The sequence below is a fragment of the Mizuhopecten yessoensis genome, unplaced genomic scaffold (genome assembly GCF_002113885.1).
Source record: "Mizuhopecten yessoensis strain PY_sf001 unplaced genomic scaffold, ASM211388v2 scaffold716357, whole genome shotgun sequence".
NCBI lineage: Eukaryota > Metazoa > Mollusca > Bivalvia > Pectinida > Pectinidae > Mizuhopecten > Mizuhopecten yessoensis.
This window is the reverse complement of record NW_018480076.1, coordinates 1174302-1196808: the sequence shown is the minus strand read 5'-3', so window position 1 is coordinate 1196808 and position 22507 is coordinate 1174302. Positions and strand designations below refer to the sequence as shown.

The following is a 22507-nucleotide window of genomic DNA, read 5'->3' as shown; positions in this document are numbered from 1 at the left end:
TTGCCTTTGTCCATCAACTAATCGTAAACATTAATATTTTCGATTTTAAAAACCCTTTTGCAGATTTTGATAAAACGTGAGGGTTATCGTCTGTGGTGGGATCAGAATCGATCATTGAGAAGTGGCTGACTAGGGAAAGGGGAGCACTGATGATCCTGTTGCTTTGTAACTGCAATAACAAATTATCAGGTTCACCAATGGGAAGCACGTAAATCTAAAAATGCATGCATGCACTTTTGTCAAAAATGAAAAACTCAATTATTGATCTAACACAGTTTCTTTATCTAACGTTAGCACAAATGTCGGAACGATACAACGTTCCAAAAAAACTTAAATCATTCTATGAGTCCTATTCCGTACTGATTGAGATACAGATCATTAAAACACTTTAGCGCCTATACCAATCACTTATCAAAACTCGATTGTGGTTCTATGATCTTTGGATCTGCAGGCAGTTGCCGAGCCCAATCCATCTACAGCTTTTCAAACAACATCGGTATGAAAAGCCATTGCGAGGAAACAACGGGTCCATTTCGTTTTCAACCCTACATGTACGAGTGTAAATCCAAAATCTATTGCCAAAGTTTTACATCCTAATCACAATTTAATGCAAGAGCTGAACGTAAATTTGACTTGCAATTAAACGGATAGCGCAAAGCCAGAGGAGCACAAATCCTCCTTTCTGGAACGCATTTCGGAGCTCCTCGACGGCAAACAGTTGCAGTCTGAACCAACTACCAGATGGTGCCTTTTCCCACAGAAATATATGCGGTATCGGCTTGGCCTTCGACCGCATCAATAAAAACCGCATTAAAGTCAGTCTTTTGTTCAGACTCTCTATCTATCTCTGTTCTACAAACAAATACAAAACTTACTTTACTATGGGTTCTGCGTCACGTAGGAATTAAGGTAATGAAAATGGTGGTAGAGACCAATATAAAACTGTCATATACAAATGTACAGTCATTCAAATTCATCGATCACAGGCACTAGCCTCGTCTGTCAATACATCCATATATTATGGGTGTAATTGATCGGACTAAGAGTGAATTGCATCAACGATTATCCCTCGCGACCAGCAATAAGCTTCTTAAAAATGTAACAAAACCTTAAAAAATGGTGTCTACCAAGTCGCAGAAATGAGGTTGTCCTCTCTTGGCTCCGTACTGCTCATTTGTATCTTCTAAAAAGGGGACATGTCACGCGCGTGACTCCGTACTTACAGTGGGCCTTTTTAAGTATAATGTTCGTATTAATGATGAAATTTGTCATAAAATTTCCAAGTCCTAGATATGAAACCCTTTATGTGTCCGTAGACTTCATTGGAGTCACTGTTAAACTTTGTAAACGGCATTTCATTTTAACTCAGTTTTGTTGTTTTATCCCGTGCACTTTTTGATTTGTTTTTCTACATCTTGCTGATGTACGAAAGTGTTGATGTTTTCAACATATGATTTTTTATCGAACTGGTTTTTTTTATCAATTAGTCAGTAAATGTAACAAATTTACCCTTGCACAAGCAATCAAACACAACTAACAGATTCACTTCTGGTAAACGTTACTGGCGGTCGCGATCTTTCGATGTTGTGTTTTCGAAACGGTGTGATTTTTATTATTCATAAAATAATGTATATACGATGGGAGAATTTGGACTCAAAAAAAAAGGTCCAGTACCAATTCTCTATTCATATATACCAATAGTCGAGACATTATAAAACAAATAAATTCATGCTGCAAGAATTTTCTCCGAGATCCATGCCCTACCCAGGGGTGAGGTCCAATTGAAGGAACCAATGAATATGAGGGGAAATACAGTCTGAACTACTTGACTTGGTATAACTCTGCGAGGCGCTCACTAGTTCAGAAACTAGTTGGGTTTTCGGTTTGTGCAGTGAATATCACTCACCTTTCACCAAGTCAGCTGGGGTTCGATTAATATAAGTTAAAATAACTTGTTTCATAATTGTTGTAAAATCATATAAAGTTTATATTTATATGTACTCGTTCAGAAACGTTGACCATGGTCAGTTGCACACTATTTGTGACAGCGTCGTGACCCTGTGGCTTCAGGTAGCCAAGGGGGATATGCTCGGAGGGAAAATATCGCCTTACTGGCGAGCAGTGATGGAAAAGCTTTCTATAGCTTGTCCTGATCATATAGTGTGGTCGTGGACGCGCTCACTAGTTCAGCAAACGAACGTGTTCAGTGGCTATGTAAATTGACGTCCGCTCGCAGATTGCTGTGAACTCACTAATTTTCGTGGGACTTTTTTTCCCATGTACCCATGAAATGTGTTTTGTTGGGGAACCACAAAATTTGGGCCCCACGAAAATATCTGATTCCGCAGAACATAATACTAAGGAAATTAGATCGTCATTCGGAAATGGCTATGATAAATAGTCATATATCTCCTTTAAAAATGATGGGACGCTCCATTTTTTTTTAATATATAATTATACAGTTCGATCTCTTTGGAACACCAATACAGTCTAATTTGTTAAAAAATGTTTCAACAAAATAAGTGACTGGAGATTTGCTTTGTGAACACAAACATACGTATTTCTTCTTAATTAGCCAATAGTCTTTCCTTCCTTACAAAATAAAAACTTGCAAATAAAGTCAAAAAACTGTGTATCTTCATTTTCCTTAAATATGATTAGGCTATAAAGAAACTGACTTCTGCCAAATAATAAAATGCATATATGATTATTGGAATGAAAACGTTATGACGTAAAAGGTCACTTTACTCTCTAAAGTTTAAAAGTCACAACTAAACAAAATTGCATCGAGGTCGAGGTCACAGCGATCAAATAATAATAAAAATGCATTGCACATCATATGTGGGTGATGCAGATATACTTCAAGAATCATCAAGATACCTAAAACGGTTTGATACAAACATGAACAAACCACAAAGAAAATATTGCATTTATTTGACCTTTGAATTTGAGGTCAATGCATGTCACAGTGACCTAATACAAGTGTAAGCACATCTTCTGTGGATGATGCAGGTATACTTCAGGTTTAAGATATATTAAGCAGTTTAAAAGTTATAGCCAACGCAAGAAATGAAAATAAGAACCATTTATAAAGGAATGAAAGACTTGAAAATTAGGCCTAACGTGTAGACAGTTCATCGGCCAAGGAGAAAGTTTTCAAGTAAAGGTATACAATCAAAACCAGATATATAATCGGTTTTACTTCACATTTCACGAGAAATTGCATAAAGTTAAACTAAAAATATAGTTTTGCGAGTCTGCATAGTATATATTGGGGTACTCTGCTACATTGGTAGCACGACACCTATTTTCGCACACCCAATCCGGAGTAACTTCCCCTGACTATTACCGTGGCGACATTATTCGAAATTCGTATCAATCCGCCAAACTTTAACTGCTAATACGTTGATTTTTTTCGGGAAACTACAAAGAAAATATTGGAATTAAATAACCTAATTAATCTATATTCTAAAATTGTAAGACTATTGATAAATATTGATGTAAATTGGTCGCCAAATGGAGAACTACTTTTTGTGCAGCGTAGAACTACTAGGGTGTTGTTCGGCATGTAAACAACTTGTTCGGCTGATTGAAACTGAAAGATACTGATCATCATGTCAAGGGCAGCAGGAACTCTAGTTACCACGAACAATGCCACCTATATCCCACCACGGTTTATGCCGGGGTAAGTAAGAGGAGATTTCGATATATTACAGCTGGCAATAGTGTAGACAAGTTGCTAAAGCTAAGATGAACAGTTGGATTCGATCAATGTTATCCACTGTGGTGGAGGTTTAAATTGGTATGCTTATGACAGACGCCTTTTAAAAGTCGGCATATTATAAAATAAAAACAAAACTTAGCCGACCTTATCCTTATGTTATAGCAATAATTTTATCTTGACAAAGACCACTGTCAAGTTCGTCCGTATAGCTCGATCATGACTTTATAGAAAAAATAGTTATCAATTATCATGAAGAGGCTGATATGAGTTGTTGTCTTTTTCATTCGAAACAAACGCGTTACAAACCAGAGTATCATCTAAACCATAGTTGTTACCTCGAATCAGTGTCTAACGAGGATTAGAATAGTTATAATATTTATTATAAATTTGTGATGACTATTTATACTTGTACTACTTGTAATGGACGAAAAAAAAGGGGGAATACAATGTACTGTATATGTTTTTGTTATCCTTTTTTTATTTTAATCTTTTTATATTCATTGAAGATATCAAGGCCATTGCCCAACAACAAAGTATGATTACGGTGAAACTTATGGAAACGCAACACAAAAATATTTCCAGGACTACCGTTCCAAAACCTTGTCATGTTCAGCCGATCCACTATGTAAAGGTGGCGAATTCCCAACATACTATACCCACAAACCAGAGACTGTCATCAGTGCCAGAAGTCGAACTCGTGACAGATGGCTAAATGCTCCAAAATATTCACTGTCAAATATAGATCATGACAGGAAAGAAGAGCTCTACCAATTTGATAAAGTAATTGTCATATTTCTGTAATAATTTCATATTTAGAATTTATTAATTACTTTTAAAATGATTAGCAATTGCAATGGTGAGCTACTGTAGTCATCTTATATTCTAATGAAAATTATCAAATTTTATAAATTCTAATTTCAAAACACAAAAAAAAAATAAAAAAATATGCTGGTATTCTTGTATGGTTTCTTCAGCGATTTTAATTTCATGTCTTGTTCACAAATGAAATAATTGATTGTAACATAACCTATATGCAAACCTAGTCATTTCCTTTTCTGTTTCAGCTTGGGCAGAAACACAGAGAACACTACACAGATAGGAGTGGTACAAATAAGCGTGTTAATTACTTTATGCTACCTGTTGGTGCAGAAGAACAGCTAAGGCGCAATATGCCCTTGTAAGTATGGGTGTACTGAACTATAACCCATGCAAACTCCTGTCACTATGTGCTGTGGCTCGCTTTGTCATCCTCCTTTGTTGCACGTGTCCAGAAGTATACACTGGTAGATCTGTACCACTAACTGTGTTTTGCCAAGCTAGATGTGATTGATATATATCAAGTAATATTAAGTGCAATTTAATTAATATAGTGACATTTGGCATTAACGTAGCTTAGAATGTGAACACATGAAATATTGCCAAATTCCGACAATTGACTTGTAGCTCTGTAATTTGTAGATCTATTTGACTGTCACCATTAGACAAGGACAATATGACATTTGACGAAGTATTAGACATACTTAGAATAAGAACCTGTAGAAATAAGTCTAAGTGACCATATAATTTAGTAAAGACAATTTTTATCAAATTACAATGTGTTAAACGAATGATCTTTTTTCAATCTGGAATTCTCTAAAAATTGGTAATTTTACCCCAATGAAGACTGGTTTAGACCACAGGTGCTGAACACACTAATATGATGTGTATATACTATATACACATTATATTAGTGTGTCCAGCACCTGTGGTTTAGACAGAGAACAATGTATTTTTGTCCACACAATTTCACCCTCAGCTATCAAAACCCTGACAAAATCAATCACTTTAGCCTGACCTTGGATAGATCTGCATGCTACAGATATAGACCTGCTGAAGATGTCAATATTTCATGAATTAATGTAGTTCTGTTAAGGTATTTATATCTAAAATGGATTCAACTGTTTTCTGAATCGGTCTCTTTATAAATACTTGTAATTGTTTTGCCAATGAAGAAAAATATACCTATGGTGTACATGTAGGTGTCACTAGTCTGTCTCCATCAATGTTATTGTCAGAATGATTATTACCACTCCAAAAAAAAGGAAATTATGATGACAAAAAAGATTTCATGGAATAGTGTAATACTTATATCTTGTCAGAGATGCATTGTTTAGAAGCATCAAATATTTTTCTAATTAAGAAAGCTTTGTTGGGATTGGTTTTTATACCCTGTCTCGGTACAATCTTGTATGTTAATTCTCTCCTTCCATAAATTTGCACTTACATGTTGTGGTTTGTAGTTTAAACCTTTACATAATCTGATACACTGTTTATGTTTGAAATATTTTTTACAATGTTGTTTGTTTTGATTGTTCACTTCTTAAACAGTTCACTTTAAAAAAAAGGTTACCTATATTTTTTTATACAATTTTTCTTTTATGATCACTTTTTAAAATCGGCACCAGATTGGATATATTCAATTTATTTACGATTTACCAGGTACCTCGTATAACTATAAACTAGTCTGTAGTGTCGACTAATATCAGTAGATTTACCATAGTGCTACACTGTCTACACTGCTTTTATTAAAACAATATTTAAATGGCTATTAATTGATGTTTAATACCTACGAAGTTGCTTATTAAGAAAAAAATACAATCTTTTAATAACATCTTGAACTTTATTTTACTAAAAACAATCCGTGTAGATGTCTCATACAAATTGTGATGTTATCTATGTGCTTCAATAACTTATTTGCAGATAACCTCTAGCTTAAATGACATGATAGTGTATGTTGTATTCTGACTAATAACAATGGTACATTGTACTATAATTTTGCCAGTTACAGGAAGTAGTGTTTTTATAACTCATAACCCTTACCTTCCTTGGTAAATGTAGACCTACATGGAAATAAGTAGATGGTTATAATACAATGATGCTTTTACTTACTGGTGCATTTCTGATTAATTCTACCCCTTTGTTACCTGCATGGCTATGTATGAAACACTAGTTACCTGTCAGTGTATATCTTTAGTTTAAGCTTCAACCCTACATACTATTATTAGTGTGTAATCCTGCCAATTCCCTGCTTCAACAAAAGTACACCCATACCAACATACTTGTCATAGTCTAATACTTACTACATATATAACATTTTACTGTTCCTTCAATCAGATAAACTTTGTTTTGTAATTAAATTTGTATGATCATCAAATGAAAAACATATGAATTCTTCATATTGTTAAGAGAAGGCAAAAGTGATAATCTTAGATGTCAAATATCTATATTCAATCTTTAATCAATCACCAACGTATTACATTCACACATATATATATATATCAGTCAATTTTCCTGTGCACAAAATGCTGTTCATTGTTTCTTTGGTGATTGTTGCTAATACTTGGTCAAACTTGTTTTGTCAAATTGTGAATTTGAACTTTGAACTTGCTGTGTGAATATGTGATGCACAATGTGACTTTGTTCGAGTGCTGTGGTTTGCTGTGTTCTACCATCACAATGTACTATAGTACATGAGGGAGGGGTGCAAACCAGCCAAGGTAGGTTGTCATGACAACTGTACATCACTTCCTGTCTGTTCTGCACTCTCCTGTCGATCCGCTCTTTGTTGAATGATTGTATATTAAGCTCAGGAGTCACACAACACTCCTAATGTACATGCTCATTGTGACTAATTATTAAATGGACTTTGACTGACAACATCTATATCTGAATGGGGCTGACCACATCTATATCTGAATGGGGCTGACTACATCAGTATCTGAATGGGGCTGACCACATCTATATCTGAATGGGGCTGACCACATCAGTATCTGAATGGGGCTGACCACATCAGTATCTGAATGGGGCTGACTACATCAGTATCTGACTACATCAGTATCTGCAGGCAGATCCTCCGTGTGTTGACCAACCATGGTGTAAATATTTCTATAGTTATCCAAACTGGGCTAGGACATATTCTTCACAGCCTTAAAATGTACAAAATTACTACATGTACTGACTAGGTGTGGAATGAAAATTACCAAAAATCTTGAAACTCTATAAAATATTCCTGTTTTATATACAATGTGAAAAATATTCATGTGTAACGAAAGGTTTATGATTTAACTAAAATTTCAGACTGTCCTTTTGTGATGAAGTATGCTGTACAGAGGTATTAGTATTAATTAACTTCCAAGACTACTGGTAATAAGGTCAATGTACATGTGAAACAAGTTGAATTTATAAGCTTTGTCAATTATAACATTGATCTTTAAGACATTGTATGCTAGGGGCTACAGTGGCCAAATGGTTAAGGCGTCTGACCGTCTGCGATCACTGGTCCTCTACCACTGGGTCGCAGGTACTGGGTAACTGGTTCGAGGTCTACTTGGGGCAGTCACCAGGTACTGGTAGCTGGTCAGTGTTTATTCTCCAGGTACTCCGGTTTTCCTCTACTACCAAAACCTGACTCATCCTTAAATGACCATGGCTGTTAATAGGTCGTAAATCACAACCTAACCTTGGTATGCTAACTGTAAAAATATTGATACATGTATTGCCACGACCCTTTATTGCATGCTCATCAACTGACCTTTTGCCACTACATGAATACATGTCAACGAGCCTGTATTGGATACAATTTCACTTTTAGTTCCACTGAAGTGTTATCGACGTAATAAAGTAGTGGCATTACTAAAATCATAAATCATTAGGCAGTATCATCATTTGGTGATATCAATATAATGATTGGGATATCCCTTTATTATAGAGATATATGTGAATCACCTATTACGTTGGTGATATCACCATTTTATTATAGTGATATCATGGAATGAAAAGTAAAACAGCACCCCATATGACTGACCTGTCACCACATGGCATTGACTTGACCTATTATCATTATGTACAGGTTTTATCACATGATGACATCTTTGTACTGTCTTTTCATGCCACTTTTAAATCAGTTTTTCACCTAATTTCAGTTTTAATTTACAGATGCTGTGATTAAATTTTAGATGTGTTTAACAAGTTCATAACTGTCTTTATTAAAAACAAAACTTTGTTATTGCAGCGTAATTTGAAATTATATTTAAACCCCATTTAAAATTATTAAGTGTGAATTTTTATGAAAAAAATATTGAAGTATTTATGATACAGACCATTACATACTGTTACAGACAAAATTTTCTTCAATCAATCCAAAAGTTTACTTAACTGTCCAAAGCATATCCCATAACATAGAATGTTGCTTGTTTCAGCATGATTTTGTCCACAAGACACAATGATGAAATCAACTTACCATTCCTAATGCACGATGCTCGCCGTCTTCCTCTGTTGAGACGAGTAGCCCCAGACTCCTCCCAGCGAGATCGGGAAATGCGGGATGTCTACTTTGAGAAGAGATAAACATTTCAACTTTTAACACCAAGAGGAAATTTCTAACTCACTGTGATATCACTCGGCTTTGAGAAACTGTCAGTTTGTTTGAACATTTTATCGTACATTTTGTAAATGTCTACCGCAATCATGTAAACAAAATCAAGTCTTCTATATGTTTAAAATTTCTCTCTTCACAAGTCAATCCTTTTCATTGTTAAATCGTTTGTGTGAACAGACTTTGTACCCATATTTGTTTTTTGCTCAAATATATTTATAATACTTCTGCACATTTCTTATAGGTATACCCATGAGATGATCTAGAAATCTTTTTACTTTTATTTCAAGTGTTGTTATGGGTGTTTTTGCTATTTTTATATAATTTATTGAGAAGATCTATTTATTTTCTTGTTTAAATGTAATATAACAGTGTTGGTACAATTTGATTGTATTGATGAAGTTGTAATTGTTAGTAAATATGTAAATTGTATCTTCCAGTTATAGAAAAAAATCAAAATAAGAGTTTTTAAAACATAAATATGTTTATTAAGATAATGACCAGTGGACCAAATAAAAATCAGAACATGTCATGGAGATTGAAGAAGCATATCCCAAGGACTTACCCTGGTAGAAGATGTAAGATACTGAAGCTGACACTCCGAAACTATTTAGATAAAAAATAATATTACCATAGTTCATGTACAGGTTTTGTAAGTTGTAGATAAGATATTGGGTCAGATTAGACAAATCTTTTTGAAGAGTTAATAACTAATTGTGATATTTATTTACTTTTAATGTGTGTACTTTATTGTGTATGGGTTTAATCCACTTTTCCATGTTAATGTGCAAGTGTAAATTTATTTTTTTATTTTCTGTGAATTTCCCAGTCAAGGGAATACTTGGTCTTTCACCTGTTCTCATTCAGCATGTTCATATAAAAGTATGGTCATTTGTGGAATAAAATGAAACTATTAATTTTAAGTTAATCATTTTTGTTAATTCTTTTTATCATTCTATGATCCCAAGTAGTTTGACCACTAATCTAATTGAAATCTGACGATAATTGCTGTTCCTCTCCAATACTCTTACCTAATGTACTCAGATGTCCACAATGTCCTGCTTCTGTCCTTATAAACATTTATGTCAGCTAGGTAGTAAGTAAAGATTAAGTCCTTGGTAACATTATGTTGGAAAAAGGAAATATTGTCAAGTATCCAGGAGAAATATTGTCAAGTATCCAAGAGAAAAATAAATCATAGTGACTGAACAGAACGGTGTCAAATAGTACAGCTTCCACACCCTGACAATTAGAGCACACAAACCTGAATGGATTACATATAGATGGATGCAATGATGATTTTAATTTAAAAGTGGGATTATCAGGTATTCTTCCAACAGCATGGCCAACATGGATCAGGCATGGGACACTACCAGTGCATATGTCTTCAAAGCCATTTAAAAGTCCGCTAAATAGAAGAAAAGTGATAAAACTAACCCAAGATAAACAACAGTACGAGAAGATGTATGTATAGCTATGCATGAAAACAATGACAAAAATATAGCTTTGCATCACATTGTCAAACATGTAAAACACATATTTTCTGACAAATAGTATTTATTTTGAATAAATTACATTTATACACATTCTTATATACACACAAGCTCAATTTGTATATACATGTATTTTGATATGCATGTTTTAAAAGAGATTCATTTTAATGCAAAAACAGCAGTTCTTGTTATCAGCTTTAACATATCAACAATAACAGGCCCTTTGGGCCTGTCTTGCTCGCAAGATTCATTTGTTACCTGAACTATTGTAGATGAACTGACATGAACATGTGAAAAAAAATGTATCTATCCAATAAAGCAATTCATGCACTGATTTTGTATAGAGAATTTAAAAAGTAGCTGATTTCAGTATAAATAGAACAAGGAATACATGATAAACAGGAAACCATGTAACATCTCTTAACTGCATGCATGTACCAGTCCATAAAAGTCCCTTATGAGTTATGAACATAGCCTCCATTGTCCTTTATAGACTGGACAACGGCTTGTCTCTCTCCTGGTTTAGTAGCAAAGTATTCTTTTTGTTCCTCTGAATAGTTGTCTGTCACTGGAATTATGTCTCGATAGCTCCAATCCTGCCAGTGCATATTGAAGCGTTCCAGAAGCTCGATCCTTTTGTCCCTGTCAGGGACGACATCAGGGGGAGATATCTGGATTAACTCTGGACAGGTGATCGACTTAAAGATAAAAACACCTCTCAGGGCAAACCAACCTCCATACTTAGGATGAACACTCACACCAAAGATGTTCTGAAAAAAATTAAAGGTTATGAAGAATGCTTCATCCATTATACAAATTATAAACATACAGTTTCATATGAAGTTTGTCACACAGTTCTGTATGCAAGACATGACATATCCTCCAGTCCTAAATATAACCTAAACAGTATCAGCACAAAATGTCCAATGATTTGAATTAACAGTTCTGAGAAACATTGCACTAGTTTGACCTTTGACTCTATAAAGTTATCTTGACCTTTAGGGCACAGACCTAAGACCATTTTGTTTATCAAATAATTTTCAGCAGTTCAGTAGTAACAGTCCACAAAAATTCTTGATTAGACATTATCCCCTTATCGTGACAAACCATAATTATTTAATATGTCACAAAAGACTTCATTAATTTTAGTAATTACTGTCCTATTTAGCATTGCAGTGATTTTATTTTTACATCCTTGCTGTGTCATAGTATACATGTATGAACTCTAGTTAAAGGTTTTACAAACATTGCAGTTATTTGACCTTTGACCCCATGGATGTGACCTTCATTGAGGGTATGGTTATATGTGTACACACAATCAAGTCCTAGTACACCTGGCTACATGCTTATAACATTTCATCAAATAGTGTTCTGTGGTTCTGTAGTTACAATCTAGTCACCCACTGCAGTTACCTTGACCTTGGGTACACACACCATTTAGTCATGGTACTTATGCCTATAAAGTTTCATCATATCATGTTCAACAATTAAAATGTTATATGCGTAAGCATTACGGTGATATGACATTTGACCTCTAACTGCAACCATGACCTCTGAGTTATGGACCTGTGTTTTGATACAGAAGTATCACAACACTTATATTCAGTAAGTGGCTCAAGAGTCAAGACATGTATTGTAGTGATTTGACCTTGATGATTCCTGTGACCTTTCGGGTAAGAAATTATGTATGGTTTACCACATGTCCAGTCATAGTTCACATGTCTATGAACTTTCATAAAATAATGTCTTGGGGTTGAGTAGTTACAGTTCCGACAAGCTTTGTAGTGACTTGACTGTTGACCCATTTCTGTAACTTTGAAGGAAGGAGGTTATCTTGATCGTATAATAATAATTACTGCAGTCTGACTATATATATAAAAACTAAACTTTCATTTGTACATTTGCATTTCTTTTTATTTGAAAAAAACTACTAATATAGGCAACATACTGAAGTGTTTGAAATAGGTTGTATTTTAGGCAGCTTTTAGCAGCACCTGAGTGTTGGTTGTAAAGGGTTCAACATCCTATCAACAGCCCAGGGCATTTAAGCACTTGTGGGATAAGTGTAAATGTGTGGAGATGCTCTGTACCTACCTGTTTCACGTCCCAGTGGTCTGGAGTGACATCCTTTCTGCGGTAATAGTATGCTGCACCAGCGACATGGCCAGCTGTTTGTACAAGGATTTTAGGGCGACGTCTGTGGTCTAACTCAAAATCGTGCACGGCTTCAACTTCTAGATCAGGAAAATTCTGATGAAAATTTAAAAAAAAAGTAAGCAAAAAGAAAACAGAAACTCATAATGAAAAGTAGAATTGGGAAATATTTTCAGACTGGTACCTTTCCTATGTTGTTTTACCATATCCTGTCTACATGTGTCATTTTTCATGTAATCTTTCATTTTGAAACTCAAGCTAATTTTTTTAGGCAGAAGGGGGCTAAGCCAAAACAAATACATGTATCCACACCCAAAGTTTAAATTCATTTTCTGATTTTACTTCAAAACAAAATGTTTTGAAACATTCATAAAGTGTTCAATTGCCTGCAATCCCCAAGTCAAATTCTCAGTTTTTGCAATTCGACTCCAAGAATTATTGAAAATTCATTAATTTTACATAGAATGCAGAATACTGTTTTTTAGAACATGTTGAGGAAACATTCACTTTCAGGAAATTTAGATAAAACATTTAGCAAAGAATTTTGATTTTTCTCTCTTACCTCTTTCACAAGTTTGAAATGATGTGCGATACACTGGTCAATTGGGTCTCTGATGCCTTCACACTGCTGGCGACAGATGAATGGTTTGAAAGCTTTGTCGTACATACGAGGGGTACTGATCACTAACAGAGCCAATGTCTCTGAGTCATATGGCAGTACAAACGGTTCCTCCACACACTCATTGTACCAGCCTATCTGAAGTGTGCAACACAAAAACAAACGTTAATAGTGTATGCTGTTCTTTAAACATATTGTCAGATGGTATGTTATTTGATACTATTGTTCTTTTAAACAAGAGGCCCGGGGCCTAAATAGATCACCTTGAATTTTTCATTATATACCTTCGCATGACGAGTACTCAAGTTTGAAAGAATTTTTCACATCATCGCCTTACAGAGTTCATTTCTTTTCTGATTGTGACAAATCTTTATCAAAGAGTGCAAGAAATCAAGCTTTACCAAGGTCTAAATCCCTTGGGGCAGGAAAGACACTAAGGGACATGGATGTTTTCATTTGTTCATGCCCACCATTTGATATATGGCTATTTGGAAGGATCTCAACTCTTTCCATGTAAATACCTGGGGCAAGATGGGACCTTTTGGCTAATCCTACTAGCATGAAGGAAGTCATCTCCTCATGGCCACTAATTGTATATTTGGTTATATGGTGATGATCTAAACTGGCTGTATATAATGGAATGTATTGAAATAGTATAGGAGATATGCCCAGGAAAATCTGATTCAAAAGTAAAGGTCATAGGTCAAGTCATACATCGCAGTGACCTAATTCTTGCACACTGCACTTCGCCATCTCAGGATGTCCTTGTACACCAAATCTGGTTACTGCAGGTGAAATATCATAGAAGATATGCCCCGGACAAACATTTGCAAAAGTCAAGGTCAAATCATAGGTCACAGTGACCTTATTCTTGCACACTGCCATCACAAGATGTCATTGTGCACTAAATCTAGTTACTCCAGGTGAAATTGTACAGAAGATATGCCCCGGACAAACTTTTTCTAAAGTTAAGATCAAAGGACAAAACATAGGTCACAGTGAGGTGAAAGTGACCTTCTTTTTGCACTCTGCCATCCCAAGACATCCTTGTACACCAAAGCTGGTTACTCCAGGTGAAATAGTATAGCAGATATATGTCCCGGACAACCTTCTCGGACGGACGAACGGACGGGGGGGGGGTGGGTACAAACCTATAGCCAAGGTTATGCTATTATGAAAACCCTGTCAGGCTCAATCCCATGAAACTCAAAGCCTATCTCAGGGCTTTCAGTTCTTCAGAAGATGTATTGAGTTTTTAGCATATATTTGATCATGTGACCTTGAACAGGTCCAGTACACTCTGCCGAATGAGCTATATAGCTGTAAAGACCTGTAATAGCTCTATTGACCTATCTGAAATAGGTCTTTTGAGCTATTTTCATGTGATTTTTTCTTTTTTAAGGAAAACGAAACAAAGTCGCTTTTAATAGAAGATTTTATCATTAGGTTGATAACAAAAGACATTAAATATAAGTATTCTTTTTAAAAAATAATGATGTAAAATCGGAAATTTTACATTTATGAAAAATGAAAATAAACATTTTTGTAGTCAACATTACCATAAACCTTATTGTTTTATGCGATTTTGCTTTAACTTAATGAAAATTGAAACCTTAGAAAAAAAATGGCTCAATACAGCTATAATTTACAGGTGAATATAGCTACAATGTACTATAAAGGTCTTTATAGCTTAAGCTATATAGCTCAATCGGCAGTGTACTGGACCTGTTGAATATATATAAAAGGTTTGTTTGGCAATTCTTTTTGTGATCCATCCCAGGATGTGAACAGTTAGATGTCAAAACTCCCAGGCCTTGGTTCTTCAGAAGAAGTCTGGTACCCCCGTGTATCATGGGCGTATTGACAGACAGTTAGCCAGCAGGCCGTGTCCATTTATGATCTACATCTATATACAAAACGAAATAAAGGTGATTAACAGTTACCTAATAATTCTCAAACGTTATTGTTTTATATGTCCCACTGCAGGTACAGTAAAATTCTAAAGTTAACACCAGAGTAACTGCATCCCCCTCCCCCAAATGACTATATCCGTCAAAACTGGTGATGTTTCATCTGCCAATGTCACTTCATATACAGAGGCATCATGTTACCTTGAACGGATGTACTTCGAATCCGATATTATCCAATGCATTTTTAACGCTTCCGGTAATTGTTTTTGCCGTTAGATCGGTTGTCATCGCCATTTCTACATTGTTTATTTTCTTCCGCGTGGACGAGACGACGAGACCGACAACAAAGGAAGTGATCGCAGTTAGACAAAATAGGACACGGGCACTGTTTCGGCAATCCGGATTGTGTATAAAGTTTGGTTAGCTTGATCAGAAGCAAACAAACGGCCAAAAGAAGTGCCCAGACATGAAAATCATAGAGGGTAATTATCAAGATACTGCTCAATCCGAATGTTTATATATAGTAACCCAAAAACCATTGAATGTATGGCTTTTAAAGAGGAAAAAGAACATACTCTTTTAATGATACTACATCCAGCTTCCATTGGCAATAAACATATGTTGTTTGAAATCTTATCAGACTAATTAAGCTATTTATTGGTTAATTAAGTAGACCAGATCGAGACACTGTTCAAAAGCTTTAGAATGTAGACTTATATGGTACCTCACCTGAACTATAAATCCCATTGGTGACGGTACATTTTACGCGTATTAGTTTCAATAACAGTGATGACCTTAAATCAATTAACAATTTTGTCACGTCGTTGTGCTACAGACGCAATAAATGACAATATATCCACGTCAGTGATTTATTATTTTACTTGTATATTACATCATCAGTATCTATGCTGTATGTCTGATACGTTCTTGGATCCCAAGAAAGAAATGTATATCACAAATTAACCATAAAGTTATTGGCCCTCCTTATTACAGCCCGTATGTGATGACATTTAATTAAACATAACCCCACCAGCGCTCAGAGTTGACCTTTGACCTTAACACAGGATGAGGCGTACATAAGAAGCAGCATGGCTCTAAACCATATGGTTGTTAAGATGATTTTTGAAGTTTACATATTTGACCCATTTGACATTGAAAGAAGGCCAAGGTAATTTATATGAGGAAACTTTATAACATTTCATCCCATATACTTACTTGCCAAAAGCCACGGCCGTGGTAATGAAATTAAAAGAAGATATTATCTTTTCCAACTCATTACGACCCGTTCCTAACTGAGCGTCTTTAACACACGCTTTAGAAACTGTGTGGTCAATTGGTCATCACATTTGTTATCTAATTCAGTGCCCTCCGCCATGATGAAGTTGTTCGCAGTGTATTAAATAGTTGGTGGCCTGCATACTATCCTGGATTTGACACGAGACGCCACATGAGGAACAGGAAATGTTTACCCTTCTTGAGCTTTTTTCGGTCAACATTCACGTGTTGATGTTTTGTTTTGATGACAATGATATATATGGTACAAGGCAATGTCAATCGAACCTGTAAAGAACATAAGGAAGCCGAGCTGCTGAGGCTGTGGCTGATTGAGATATTGAAACAGCACTATTAGAAAGCCATCATGTATGGATTCGTTTGCAGTGATTCGACCTCCGGATATGACCTGCATCTTTAATGGAGATAAAAAAAAGATTGGAGACGAGTCGGTTAGAAAGAGCAGCATTAGTTTCCAACTCTCACAAATTCAGATCATCAGTCAAAAGCAAGAACGCTGTATGACGCTAAGAAGGAGATAGAGCATGTGGCCGACATTCACTGGAAGAGTTACTGGAGAGTAGAAAACAAAAAGAATACGCAACGCCTCAAGGAGATTCAACGGAGGCGAATTAAAAAATGAATAAATGTTTGTTTCGGCCAAGCAACGCGACGATTTTCCTCTTAAAGAGGGTTACATTACCTTCGTAAACGCCTCGAACCCCGTACATCAACAGCGAAATCCGTGCAATTGAAGCTAACCAGAGACATTTTCGTTCTGTTTAGGGCTACTTTTGGTGAATATACGGAAGAACTGAGCGACGTAATCCCATCAAGGAAACGACCAGATAATAACCAGGAGTCGTTTGCCGAATTGTTGCCTTAACAATTCGGCAAACGACTCCGATGGTTTCAAAATTCTAAAAGAACTACTTGTAAAAGTTCAGGTGGACATAAACGATATGAAATGCGAACATAGATATGCAATAAACTCAATAAACTCAATGAAACATGAAATCACAGAAAAAGAAAATGAAATAAAATTCCTGAAGGCATCGCTACAGATACTAGGGGGAAAAAAGCGAAAACACGTGCAATAAAAACGTAGGAAGAACTAAGTTCGTGCAAAATTCGCGTAACAAAATTGAAGAAAGAACTTTGTGAATCGCATGACCAAAATAAAAAAACAGCATGAAGTATGGGCAAAAGACAAAAACAACTATGAACACACTTAACGAAGAAATTGTCAAAAACAATACCTTCAAAACCAACACTGAAAAGAAAATGTTCAACTTCAACAAGGAAGTAAAAACTGTGGCTGAAAATATAACGGATTTCCTAGCGATATCGAATAGAATAGACAACAGTCAATTGAATGGTGTGTCAAGTTGTAAAAATTCTGTCAAACTGGTGACTCAAAAGATAAAATCGTTAGAGGAAGAAACACAAAGGATGGACGACGTATTGCAGGAAAACGAACAATCGCTCGCAGAACATTCAACAACAAATAACTAAACTGGCAAAAGGTCAAGAGAGTAAACAGAAAGTCAAACCTAATGACTGTGACAGATCTGATCTTAAAGAAGGAGAAAGTAACACAATTTCAATAGAGACGTCTAACTTCTTTTCTCCACTGAGGGGTGATGATCTAGGGTCCCAGATTGAGTCTGAGGATCAGTTCCAAGGGGCGTTTCTAGGATATCTGAAAGAGGGGGCGTAGAATGAAATCTTCGCTCGGCGAAAAAAAATTGGACCTTTTTTTTGCTAAAAAACATAAAATAATTGTGAAATTTTAAGGTCTTTGACGCTTTTGTTTTGGCGTCGACATCTTTGACGGTTTCACTATATCACGTGGTCAACAACAATGAATACTAGGGGAATCAGTATAAAAAGAAATCGGAGTATGTGTTTAATTAATGAATATGATAAATTGCCATATTCAATACAATATTAGCAGATCACGATAGTTTTTTTTTTTGTTTTTTTTTAAAAGAGGGGGCGTACGCCCATTACGCCCTCACCTGGACCCGCCCCTGGTTCCACGTTGACGCTCTCGCAACACGACCTGTATCTCGAGGTACAGAATCAAGTCAACGGGTTACGGACGTAACAAAAGTCGCTCAACCCGCTCACCAACTCAGTCGGAATCTGATCGCAGTACCAACTGATGTTTGCCTAAGCGAGGTTTACCATACGTCAGATAAAACTGGAAGTGAAAGTCCAAACCCCAATCCTCGCCAAATCAAGGTTTACTGTCCCTCATCAGTGTGTCACCCTACTCAGAAGTCGGAACAAAAACTGAGCGACAGATTTGTCGGTTTTAAGCCTGTAAAACAAAAACGTGTATAAAGGTACTATATACATGGAATAAATAAATGCACAGCATCGGAAAGCGCTATGAGAGACTTCTTAGAAGACAACGGTGTTAAAATAGCATTCCTTCGTTACTTCGAGAAACGGTACAAGAACACGGCATCCGCACAGTTGAATGTTTTAGATGCAGATTCGTCCGTTCTTGACAATCCTGACTTTTGGCCTCCGGGTATATACTCGATGCCATGGACGCCACGACAGGTGTTTTGGAATGAGCATAATGACCAAAAGTGACATAGTCAATGCCATGTGCTGGAATTGTGAAGGGATAATGGCCGGGATGCCTTATCTCCTTAACTGTCTCAACACTTACGATATAGATATATGTGGATTGTCAGAACATTGGGCGAGAGAATACCAATTGTCGTTTTTCAATAGTTTTAATCATTCTGGTTATAAACGTATTGTAAAACCTTTTCATGAAGTAGACCCCTACCGCTACAAATGAAGTATAAGAGGTGGTGTGTGTTTGTTATATAAGTCGCATCTTAATGTACAAGAAATCATTATAGACAGCCCTAGAGTTGTCAGGCTTGAATTACAGTCACCTAGTGGAGAATATACATATTGGGTTTCAGTATATATGCCTGCTTCTTCACGGCCTATTGAGGTCTTTCAAGAACATATTGACATTTTAGAATATTTACATGATGTGTACTCGTAGAAAGGTAGTGTTTATAATAGGTGACCTTAACGTTAAAATACAAGGCAACCGATATCAGTTTACAGAAAACAATCGGTGTCGGTCATTCCAACAATTTCTAGATAGAACTAACATGATTTCGTTAAATGTTCAGTCTGAATGCATAGGTCCTGTATGTACATTTTACCCCGCAACGGATAACACAACTGCAATTGATCATGTACTCATTGAGTCAAAGTCCACAGATCTTGCCTTGTACTGTAAAGTTTTAGACAACAATGCAAATGTTTCGGAACATTGTCCTATTGTTTGTTTAGTACGTATATCCAAATCTTTTACGGATAGTACATCACGTTGTAACAGATATAAGTGGAAAAAAGCGTTGAATGATGTAATATGTAATTATAATTGTTATGTAAAACGTTATGAAAATCCATCCTTCCAAGATATAGATTGTTACTATAGCGACATATGTTCGGCCTTGCTTGAAGCAGCAGATAAGTGTATACCCAAAAATGTATATAGAAATTATTAAAAACCTTACCGGGATTAAAGTCTAACAATGCTTCATAATGAAATGTTACGGAAGAGATATGTGTGGATACGATCCGGAAAGCGTAGACGATATTGTCGAATATTTTCTGAATATAAAAACTGAAAAAAAGAATTTCGACGTCAACTCAGGAAATCATTTGAATCCTTTAGGTATGAAAAGCCAATTTGCTGAAATTGATAGATCGGGCGAACTTGACCAGAACCTTTTCTGGCAGCTTTTCAAAAGGAACAAATCAGCCTCGAAGGTGAAACAAGCTGAGCTGAAATATGAAGGGAAACTTTTCAGAGATCCCCATGATATTATAAAAGGTTGGTCTCTACACTTTCAAAATATATTTAAAAAACACGATGCTAAAGAATTTGACTATCATTGTCAAAATGTTAAAATCTAGTATTCATTCTGATGAAGACTTGTTTGTTAATGATATTTTTACTTCTAGTGAAATCAATCTAATTTGCAAAAACCTGAAGTCAAATAAAGCAGGCGGACATGAAGGTCTGGTATATGAACATATTAAATATGCAGGAAACTCTGTAATTTACCATATGCAGAATTTATTCAATCTTGTTAAACAAGAATGTATCCCCAGAAACTGGAAAAGGGGAATTATAGTGTATAAGGAAAATGTAAAAAAAAATCGAACATAGGCAAGGTATTATTTTTTTTTTATTTTTTTTTTACTGGATACATAAACCAGTATTATATCACTGATATTTAACAATATGTATATACGTTTGTGAACTTGTATGAATGTCACAATTGTTGCCGTTTTGTGAATAATGTATTTTTCGTTTGCTATCATTGTATCATGCTCTCCAATTTGGAGGAAATAAAGATGATATGAACTTTCAGACATCCTCGGAACAATCATTTTCCTCGTTCTTGACCAATGGCAAGTTTTTAGTGGCGTAGCATACACTAAAATTTTCAAGATGTTTTGTTATCATACATATATATATATATTTATTAACTTCTTTTTAAATATTAATATGGACCGTCGGTATCAACCGTAAAAAGGAAAGAATAAAAAAATCTTCTTAAAAGTTTTAGTCTGATAAAAACATTGAAAAATCTCGAAGGTTTGTGTAGAATTCTAAATCAAAAACAAGTTTGTGAAGTACAAAATTTCATATTATTCATATAAAAAGTTGTGTTTTACTTGTTAATAGTCAGACTAAAAGGACTCCCAGAATACGATAGATTGCTTTTAGGGCCTAGTAGAATTCTATTTTGTTCAAGCTCCTCTGGCGCCTGACCCCTCTCTGCCTCTGTTAGCATACACTCCGAAAAATGATTTGCTACGCCACTGGTTTTGTTCACATGGTGAGGTAGTTCCGTATGCGAGTGTTGTCGGATAGTAGAACTGTCATATGGGACGTGGAAAACTTTAACCAAGAGTAATAAAATACATCTCCTCAACATAATATCGTTAGTAGAACGATAATATAATGAGGATCTGTATTCTAATCAGATTGCTTCCAAGCTGCGTTTCTAGAAGCTCTAGCTAAAGGCCCCTGTATCTGGTATGTAAATACGTTAAAATATAAAATAGTCGATCTGTCTACCCTACAATAGAGTAGGGTAGGCTGACTATTTTATATTTTAACATATTTTCAAATAAGATACGGATGACAGTGCCCTAGCATACAAAGCATTGCGAACGATCGAAGGTCATTGTGGTCAAATAGGTGAAAAGATCACAACAAGGACCTATTCCATATATGCACGTCGTTTAGGGCGATTTTCGAGTCTTTATCCGGAATGATTCACAACAATGTTGACAAAAAGCAGATATAATAATAAAACTATAAACTTTATTCATTTTACAACAATTATGAAAGGTCATTGGAGCATTTCAATAATTTTGATCCTAGTTATCTAGAATAACGGTGAAAAGAAAGTGAAAGTAGGAATTTCAATGACACGTTTTATTTGCAGAATTCAAGCGTTCTTTCCCATAAGAATTTATACTCCCATCATATAAACATGAGAGCAGACCAGGAAGCATTTTTCAAGAATGACCGAACTTCATTTAACCCTATTCAAAGTGCACAATGGTAAGTATTTCGAGGACGAAAATATGTAGTGAGACTGTAATGATATGCACGAAACAGATTGTGTGTTGAAGAGGGTACACGTGTCTATTATTGTGTCAAGGTATATTTACTTTTCACAAACTTTGTAACACTGCGCAATAGGCATCATGGTTCTTTAGAAAAAGATGTTTTCCCACCAAATCATGTTTCACTCGACTTTCCAGGGTCCTGCTATGGCAAAATCAAATGCATGCAGTTACCCACCTAATTAGTTTCATGTATAAAAAATGAGCAATCGCTAGGCTCATGCCTGT

The 22507-nt window shown here is 35.5% G+C and overlaps 3 protein-coding genes across 3 annotated transcripts in view; 2 read left to right on the top strand and 1 right to left on the bottom strand.

The window, feature by feature from the left end:
* The first annotated feature begins 3533 nt into the window (after positions 1–3533).
* LOC110443658 (UPF0573 protein C2orf70 homolog A-like) lies at positions 3534–10065 on the top strand. Its single transcript, XM_021488014.1, has 4 exons — positions 3534–3685; positions 4231–4504; positions 4789–4901; positions 8962–10065. The coding sequence occupies exons 1-4, from the start codon at positions 3615–3617 to the stop codon at positions 9107–9109; spliced, it is 606 nt and encodes a 201-aa protein (XP_021343689.1). The 5' UTR covers positions 3534–3614; the 3' UTR covers positions 9110–10065.
* A 630-nt stretch (positions 10066–10695) lies between these two features.
* LOC110443657 (methylmalonic aciduria and homocystinuria type C protein homolog) lies at positions 10696–15699 on the bottom strand. Its single transcript, XM_021488013.1, has 4 exons — positions 15515–15699; positions 13347–13541; positions 12725–12880; positions 10696–11400 (listed from the first exon to the last, which is right to left on the bottom strand). The coding sequence occupies exons 1-4, from the start codon at positions 15605–15607 to the stop codon at positions 11086–11088; spliced, it is 759 nt and encodes a 252-aa protein (XP_021343688.1). The 5' UTR covers positions 15608–15699; the 3' UTR covers positions 10696–11085.
* A 6302-nt stretch (positions 15700–22001) lies between these two features.
* The window catches only part of LOC110443686 (ribosome biogenesis protein BRX1 homolog), a 31492-nt gene continuing 30986 nt past the window's right edge, over positions 22002–22507 (top strand). Inside the window, exon 1 of the mRNA XM_021488062.1 lies at positions 22002–22214. Coding sequence (XP_021343737.1) covers positions 22212–22214 — 3 coding nt within the window. The 5' untranslated portion in view covers positions 22002–22211. The remainder of the gene's footprint in view (positions 22215–22507) is intronic.